At 31.1% G+C, this 9,883-nt stretch overlaps 1 protein-coding gene across 1 annotated transcript; it reads right to left on the bottom strand.

The window, feature by feature from the left end:
* Positions 1-520: 520 nt before the first annotated feature.
* On the bottom strand, positions 521-9,746 carry LOC132703196 (zinc finger protein 37). The gene is made up of 3 exons (XM_060672321.1): positions 9,615-9,746; positions 2,444-2,990; positions 521-852 (listed from the first exon to the last, which is right to left on the bottom strand). Exons 1-3 carry the CDS (start codon positions 9,744-9,746, stop codon positions 581-583), a joined length of 951 nt encoding a protein of 316 aa, XP_060528304.1. The 3' UTR covers positions 521-580.
* Positions 9,747-9,883: the final 137 nt, after the last annotated feature.

Raw genomic sequence — 9,883 nt, 5'->3', positions numbered from 1 at the left:
TTTCATGTACCAGTTTGTTATTGACAACTGCGGTTGTTCCTAGAACTAATGATACGAAGTAAAACTCCAGATACTCTGGATACAAATATCAAGATTTGGCCAAATTTAGTTTAGTCAAAAAGTTTATAATAATCGAGATATACGGTGTCCAAGTGAAATTTAATATTTCAATTTTTTCAATTTTTTTTTAATGAAATTTTAAGGTTCGAATATAACCGGTACAGATAGATATATAATAATAGGTAGAGGACTACTAAAACTGGAAAATATGAATTATTTTATGCAGTACCATAAACGTGTGGTTTATAAAGCATGCAATGTGGGATAACAGTGGGGCCCTTTCGTTGGAGGGTGAAGCCACAACTTACTAAATAACTTACCAAAACGCCAATATATCATAAATACATACTTTTATTATTAAAACTTAAATAAATAAATCACTCTGCCTGTACATATCTTTTTACAAAATGTTCTATACACAATCATTGCAATAACTATAAGTACACTCAGCTATGCCGACTTCAAAGCGCACACGGCGTAATCGACTTGAAAGACGAGGAAATATGTACGAACCGGAATCTTAGTACATCATCGGTATAAACGGATATCCTGCGGCAGTACCAGAAACCCAAGTTTCGAACGGCAGCATGACGGGTACGGCGTATACCCCTTTTGGTTGAAAATGCGTCCGTGAATGTTTCTTGAGGTGATCTTTTCTACCGAATCTTTTGCCGCAGTGGGGACAAGGGAACGGCCTCAATCCTGAGTGTATCCTCTTGTGGCGCGTAAGTTCTTCGTTTCTGGTGAAGGTTTTTCCGCATTCCTTTTCGTCGCACTTAAACGGTCGTTCGCCTGTAACAACATAAAGTGAGAATAGTTAGATCGCATTTGGTACGGTTTGATTCAAATTATACCAAATTAACCATCAAATCTACTGCGTGTAGCAAAGTGTACTAAAAACCTCTTGCAAGCTATTGTTATTCAATTTTATTATAACCAACGATCAACCAAGATTTCAGATTTCACAATTTCAAATGTGATGTGTGGTATATTCAGGAGTTGCCTTAATATGAAAATAATTTTCTCATGTTTTGTTAAAATACATATTATCAAATTTTTAACGTCTCTTTCTGAATTATTGGAAATGCCGAAATTTTTGTTTGAATAATATGACAACCACCATTTTTTCTTGAAATAAGCACCACATCCTCTATTGTCAAGATAATTTTGTTTTAATTACTTCTAATTAAAGCAATAAATAGTTCATTGCTGTGTCGTATTTTCCTAACCTCACTGGAAAGTGTGTGCATGAATCTTAAAATCATTTGGTACCCAATCCCGAATAGCAAATTTTAGTTTCTGTTTGGTGCTTTTTTTACTAGCGTTTCTTAATTTAAGTTCACAATGCAGAGGTCTTTGGTGTAGCTGATCCGCCACTTTCAGGGTAGAGTAACAGTTGCCTGACATTATTTTCCGATATTTAGAAGTGCTTCCTCATGTAATTATAACAAAATTGTCCTGTAAATAAACAATAGCGTGCATATATAAAAAATATATTACTTTGCGCCCGCTTGTAGTATGAGAATATCATTTCTGAACTTCTCTCATTATGATGCTAATATGCAATTGAGTTCCTTAACCAACAATTTGTAAAGATAATATTCTGCCGACATTTTTAGTTAGTTATTCACTCCGTGTCATTGTAAATTAAAAAAATATATTTTTATATAAAAATAATCACGATGATATGTAAAGAAAATAATTTGCATAAAGCTCAAAAAACTAGATGGTTTAATGTTTCCGTCGTATATTTCAATTTTTTAAAAACGGGAGCGAATCAAATTTTATAACGTCTTATAAACAAATTTACTTTCCATCAAGTTTTTTTTATTTTGGAAAACAATTAATTTGATTGTTTTATGGTCAAAAGTTAACCTAAAACTTTAAAATAGATATTGAAACAGACGTTTTAAATTTTTGAATATTTTTTATACGATCCAAATTTCGCTGCAGTTAAAATTAAACGAATATATACATTAAATATATCGAAAACTGCATGTTCCAGTGAGAATATTATACATTTTAGTTACATGTGTTCATATTTGCTTTTTGCAGCATTGTTTCATATAAAATTCAAACAAATTCGCTACTTTTTAATTAAGGATTGCTTTGTACTTGCTAAAATAAAAAAAAACAAATTTATCTGCCTATCACGATCAAAACTCCTCAAATAACCATTTAACATAATTGAAATAAGCATAGTACTAATGTTTGCAGTATGTTCCTATCTCAAGCCTAATGATTTTATTAGTCTACAAATGGAGAGAATTTTTTAATTATATTTCGAATGCAGTGGAAATTGACTAAGCTACAAACAAGATTTTTTTATATTCCTCCCTTACTGAGTGAAAACTTGGAGTAATTTTAATCCTTATACACTGACCTGTATGTATCCTGATATGTCCTTTCAGCTGTCCGTTGTTTGAAAATCCAACGTCACAGTGAGGACACTTGTACTTTTTCGGTCTTTGCTTTTTGGATGCCAATATTTTCGCTTGGTGTTCTTGGTTCAAAACTCTCGCGTATTCTTCCAGAGCGTAGCCCTGAGCCAGCGTTTCGATAAGTAATGGATCACCAGGTGGCATACCCAACGACTGTGCCAGGTTACTATGCAATAAATCCGGATAGAGGCTGTTGTACGTGTCCGAGATGTAATGTAGCGGCGGTACAGACTTTTCTCTTTTACAAACGTCCGTTTCATCGGATTTGGCGACAGGTCGAAAGCTCGGTTTGGAATCCGTTGGACTTTCGCACTTGCTGTGATCGTCTTGAGTCGTCGTGGATACCGTACTGTCCTGGGAGTTATCTTTTGCACTGTCCCACGGTCTAAAAATACGACCGCACTTATTTCCGTCGTTTTTGACGGCGTCGTAGCAACACAAGAAATTGTTTATGTACATTTTGGCACTTGACGCGGCGCCGATCTCTAACTAAACAAAATTTTAAAGTAAACTATGGTTTATACCCCCTCAAGCCTGTGGGCAGTCCTTACTTGAAGTGGGGAGAACCGTTCGAACAATAATGCAACCCTCCATTGTATTCCTTCTATTATTGAATGAAATGGATATTTCGGAAGACATGAATGGGGTGACATGGGGTGACTTTAAGGGTAGCAGTTACCGCTTAGAGGATTTATGTTTGATAATCTCGGTGTTGTGATTTTTTACGCTTGTCTTTTGCTGTAAATGGGCCGCGTATGCGGTAGGATTTAGTTGTAATCTGGTGAAGTTATAATGACACTTCAGGTAAGAGGATTATGTTGCGGTCGTCGGTTTCTCGTCTTTATTAATTGGCCTTCTCCACTTACAAAGTCGTAAATTTAGAGCAATGTTTGTATTGAAAAACTAGCTACCAATATTAGCAAATCATTAGCAGCAATTATTGCCACATGCATAATTTTCTTGTTGGAATAGATTAGATTTTCTGTCATCTTGTCCAAGATCATATTAAGATTAAATTATATTATAATATAACTGTTGGAAACATGAAATTTTGACGAAATTTACGTTTGTCAGCAAAAACCGTAAGAATTACGCTTTATAAACCTTATTAAAACACACATTGACACTTTTAGGACTTTATATATATATATATATATATATATATATATATATATATATATATATATATATATATATATATAACAGTTCGAAGTGTTTTCGGAGCGCGAGCATTGAAGATGCCAAGTGAGATTTTGGCGAAACGTCTGCAGGATTCCAGTCGGAGTTCAACAAGCGAACGGATGATATCCCGGAATATAGTGTCACCATATATATCTATATATATATATATATATATATATATATATATATATATATATATATATATATATATATATATATATATATATATATATATATATATATATATGTATATATATATATATATGTATATATATATATATATATATATATATATATATATATATATATATATATATATATATATATATATATATATATATATATATATAATCTTGCACATATTTTCTTCAAATTCTCTTGGGAATTCGGTCTCTCGTAAACAAATAATGTAAAATTTTGTTAATTGTTAATGTTTAAATATTTATTAACGTTTCGATGGTAATTTCGATCTTTTTCAAAATATTCGTATTTTGTATAAGTGACATTTGATGATATTTGACGTTGCGTTAATATATTAAAAATAAACATAATTTGTCAGGGAACATTTTATGAGGATTGGAATGGCATGCAAAACAGGTAAGTAGGGTAAGTTTTCTATTAGCAAATATTTTGGATAATTTAATTTTGTTTTGTTTAAAATTGAATGATATATTTTGTTAAGGCCTTTAGAATCGGTTGTTAGGTTCTGTTAGTAGTACTTTAAATTTTTGAAAATTAAATGTGTGTTTGGTGTTTTTCTCTATTTGCCTTAATTAGTACAAATTAATGGAAACGGACAAATAGTTCCGCAATACCATCGGTCGATAACAACATAACGATTATTCTAATTGATTTGATTTATTTGATTATTTGATAATTTAATTATCAAATGAACATAATTTTGTCAGACAACTTCTATTTTACTGCAGTTTACAAATCTCTGAAATATGACAAATGACTCCTTTTTTTTTTCATAAAATTTCGTAAATTTACATTACATTCTATTTGAATCCATTTTTTCACTTCAGTACATCTCAAACTCAGTACACAATCCACAAAAATCATAAGTACGCACTCTAATCAATACAATAAGCCTTCTTTAGAAATGAATAAGTTCTTCCAAGCAAATCACCTATACTACCCCTTATTACTTCTAGTTTTTGATATCTCATAAGTATTTTTTTTTCTTTGAGATATTGTTTTTAATTACCTTTTCTTTATTTTAGTAAACTATTTTCTGCTAGCAGACCTCTTGTTATAGAAAATGTTCTTTCGAAACAATTTATTTGATATGATTTTTTCGTCACATAACTCTTTAATTTGGATAAATCTGTGTCTTTTCACACTTTCATTGGAAATTTTCCGGTTACATGCGGAAACAAATTAGGTAGAATGCGACAAAATGGATAGGTCGTGTTCACTTGAAACTTAATTTTATCCTTCCTTGGTTTGTTTCTTTACATTTAGTAACTGAAAACCCTTGAAAATTCGACAAATTTTCGAGAAATTATTTAGGAATCTTTATTAAAGGGTAAAAAACTTGTAAATCTCAACAGGTAGCAACATATGTATATAAAAAAATTTATTTTCTTTTCTAGGCTGAGCAGTTGTCAGAGAAGGCTCATAGGGATTTGCTTTACCGAGAGTAGAAAACTCTTCTTAAAATTCCCATGAAGTTTTCCTGTTTATCAATCTTTTTAAATTTGCCAAAATCCCCTACCAATGCGAAAGACGAAATGTCTAGTTCCTTACGTTACTAATATTTTTTCCGGCTTAATGTATAACGCAATACCATATTTGATAGAACTAAACGATTTAACCGACTCAATAATAAGATAAGCTTCAGCAACGGCCAAGTTCTATTCTGTCGCACTTCCAATCTAGATTCTCGAGTTTAGATGAGATTTAAACTTACGAACAGATCGATATCGCTTGTACAACACGGTCAAACTATTTGCCTGTTTATGTTCGATGCCGAGTAAGAACCAGAGTCGTCGTCTTCATGTGTGAGTTTTCCTTACTGTCCAAATGCATTCAATATCGTCCGTAGCAAAAATATTACGAAGGATTTCGTTTGAAAGTTTTTGTAAAGCTTTCCGAAAGTGTCACTTTAAGAAGTCAGTTTCGTTTCCCACAGTCTAGTCTCATCGTTTTTGGGAGAGCGATGGTATTTTGAAGTTCTTACTGTCAAATGTGTACAAATTTGGGTGTTATATAAGCACCTAAACGGACGGATAAAAGCTTATAGAGTGTATAAATATGGCGGATGAATAATGTTTTTATTTTTTTATCTTTAAAACCAAAATAGATCGAATATTACGGCAGTATTATAAAAACACGCTTTCTGCATACTGTTCTTTTTTTATTTAGGGGGGGGGGATTGAATTAGACTACCCCTATCATTCTTTTTAACCGAATTTAAGGAAAAACTTATGTAATGACATATATACAGTATATTTTTAATTTTATATTTTGTTTCGTTTTCATTATACTCTTATCAAATAAAAATATTAACACTAAAGCGATGCATAAAGAGAAAACAAACGTTTGAACTACCATCAATATAAAATAAAATTTAATTTTTTGGATCCTTAAAACCTTTTTTCAGATATCCGTTTAAACCCAATTAAGCTTAAATTAAAATACAGCTTTGTTTTTAAAAAACTGGTACTTAGTATTCGCTTAAATAAGTATTTATTAAAATTTGTCTGAAACGTTTTGCATCGATGATCTAAGTTATTTTACATGTAAAAATGGCTACCAGTTTTAATCTATCAGCACATTTTTCAGTGCTTTAGATACATTATATTTGACGTAAAAAAATACAAAAAAAAATTAAAATCGTCCGTGCCACTATTGTGATAATAAAATGAACTAAAAAAATAAAAACGTTCGGGTTATTTCATCGTTTTATCATCCGTACTTTATCAGGTGTATTTAATAGCCGTAGCGGACAAAGAATTACTCCTTGTTCCGTAAAACGTAAAGCCCATAAATCTCACAGTTTGCAGATTTACATTCGCTTACTTTGAAGATCGCTAATTCTGTTTACATTGCGATTTGTTAGTTCGCTAGATTTATATTTTCAACTATTTTTGCATTTTCTTCATAAATTCAAATTAGCGTTTTAAAGAATATCTTCAGGGGTGTTAATGCTTTTAGGAGAGAAAGGAGGAGAAAGTAAATATTTTTCTAAATCTATATCCGATTTTGGTTATTCCTATATTGTAATCTGAAGCTTTGCTGAAGTTTAATGGAAGAAAGCAACAATTAATATACGTACACCCTACATAATTTTTTTACCTAAAATTAGAAAAATTTTCTTGATATTTCTTAAATTTATTTCCATTTAATAAAACACTTGTACTAAATTCTAACCAACAATTTAAAATTATAATAACTAAAATGATATTTAAACAGAGAATTTCTCACAGAATATGTGCTGATTTTTAAGATAGGTTCCAAGCCAGTTAATAGACGAAGGATTACATATTTCCTCCCCTTTTAATTCGGTACTTCCAAGTGCATCTATTTTTATAATTCATATTTCATTATATATATTATTAATTTTAGGTTTGCAAACAATTGAGTTAGGTTTTTTGGAATATGAAACAGTTTTTCTATGTAGTGTGCTAAATCCAACCACATGATCGCGCCAAAACTAGATCCCCGCATTACTGCAGCTGTACCTATTCCCGCCTGCAATGTACCAAACTAAATGGTTTCGTGTAAATGGGAACCCGGAAGGTTTCGGTGATACATCTTGAACTACAATGAACGTCTTAATCGACATCGAATATCTTGCCACGCTTTCGCTGTAAAAATCCTTTTGTGCAGACGTCTGATATGATCGATATGAGCAGCTACTTTAGCGCTTATCGAATTTATGGAACGTTCATTTATATTTATTATTTAGGTCATACCAAACAAATCAGGAGAGAAAGATTTTGAATCACATCGTATCTTTCAACACCTCTGTAATGATAACATTATATTATGGTTTAATAGTAATGCCGTAAAGCCACCACTAATTTCATTTATTTTAAGTATTTTATATATTTCGAGACAAAGAAAAGAAGAAGAAAAAGAAAGAACAGAAGAAAGAGAAAGAAACTCCTCCACAGGGTTCACGTGCCCTTCGTTTAAAAATACAAACAAATATAAAATTACATTTTGGACACTATGTACTTGTTGATTGTCAAGTTATTCCTTGCAATAATTTTTTGAAAGCATCATCATGTGCTGAAGGCTTACGCCTCTTTAATAATATAACGATTAAAAAAAAACATTTTATATTAAAATGGTATTAAGGAAGATAAGACTTTCTTTTCTCTAAAGTTTATGTCCATAATGAGGGAATTTTATATATTTATGGAGCAAGTTTATTTTAGGACTTCGATGAACATGCAAGGTACATATCGCTCTTTATGTTCACTTATTCTGCAACCAGTTTTATTTAAAAAAAAAAACTAAAGAGCCTCTCGTTCAAAGTAAGGCTTTTGCAGAATTTTGACCGTTAAATCTGCAAAACAGTTAAACAATAATTGAATTGCAATACCAGTAGTTGAAAACGACTTCAAATTTAATAAGTTGTTTAGAAACGGAAAAATAAAAAAAATTATAAATGATAATAATTTTATAACGATATTTTTAATCCTACCCTGTTTAACTGTACCTATAGACAATTTTGCTACTTATATTTAATATGGGAGTTTCCCTTTCATTTGTTTTTTAAGATATTCTGAGATATTGGTTATTAAACTAAGACTAAGGGACCAAATTATTCAAAGTTATTTGGGGAAAAGTGGAACATGTTTTATTAAAGTGTCTTCATTGTGAAAAATATTCAGAAATATAAACAATGCATAGGATTCTTATCAAAAAGTAAACAAGAAGTTAAAGGACTACATCCTTGGATGAAAAGACTAACCACAGTTCTTAATATCATGCGGTAAATTCTTAAAATGGTTTAGGCCTTTATGTAATATAGAGTTTTGTACATGACTAGACTGACATCTCTCAACATAAAATACACATTTTCTTGTATTGTAATAATGAATATCTCTAAAATAGGTAACTTTTTCACAAACATAACTGGCAACAGACTGCTGTTTCATTTTAAAAATAAATACGTACACATTAAACATTACTCTTTGTTTTAAAGACAAGAAATTAAGAACACTCAACATGCTTTGAATTGGCGTATATCTGTTACATTATAGTTAGTATATTTCTCATGGCCCTATTTTGAACAATGTGCAATTGTTCTAATTCATAATTAGGCAAATTGAACAAAATTGTGGAACAAAATTCTAAATGACAATCAATTGACAAATTTTTCCCTATTCTAGATAAAAATTTGAGTCAAATATAACACCCAGATATTTAATTTCGTTTTCATGAATTAATTTTTTGTTGTTAATAGGTATAAATGTTTACATCGAAATTTAATTTACACAATTAATCTCGTTTACCAAAAATAGAAAATTTTGACTTGTCTTTGTTTATACAAAGCCATTCAGAAGCCTTTTTCAGATCAGCATTCATATTTCTTTGCATTTCATCCACATTTTCACTCACATTCAAAATCATAGTGTCATCCGCAAATAATACCACTTTAGTATCATCTAAAATATTTACAATATTGTTTATATACATAAGAAACAACAATGGTTCCAAAACTATCCCCTGAGGAACACCATGTTGTACAGTTATGCCATTTTTCATATTTAATTTTTTTTACCGTATAATACGAACAAAGCCATTTATACGCTGTTCCCTTCATACTCATTTTGTACAATTTTCTTAACCGTCTAGTTCTACTTATTGTTTCGAAAGCACGCTTAAAATCTAAATATACACCCAACACAAATTTACCATCCTCCAAGGCCCTCGAGAAATCATCACAGACAGTAATAACGACAGATTCACCTGAATGTTTACGTCACAATAACTTTGCAGCTGCTGTTTCACCACAACCTCAAGAACCTTCTCATAAACTGGTACGGGATTAATTGTGTACGGGATTAATTCTGTACAGTTATCACCATTGATGTCTTCCATGCCTCCGGCAAAATTCCACTCGTAAATGAGGTGTTCACAATGTCCAACAATCGATTTCCAACAACTGCACAGGCATCAATCAATACACTCTTTGAGATACCACACTCATCGCCAGTCACATTTATTAATTCTCTTAT

Source organism: Cylas formicarius, unplaced genomic scaffold (genome assembly GCF_029955315.1).
Source record: "Cylas formicarius isolate icCylForm1 unplaced genomic scaffold, icCylForm1.1 PGA_scaffold_6__28_contigs__length_40554024, whole genome shotgun sequence".
In the NCBI taxonomy this organism is placed as follows: Eukaryota; Metazoa; Arthropoda; class Insecta; order Coleoptera; family Brentidae; genus Cylas; species Cylas formicarius.
This window is presented reverse-complemented; position numbering and strand designations above follow the sequence as displayed.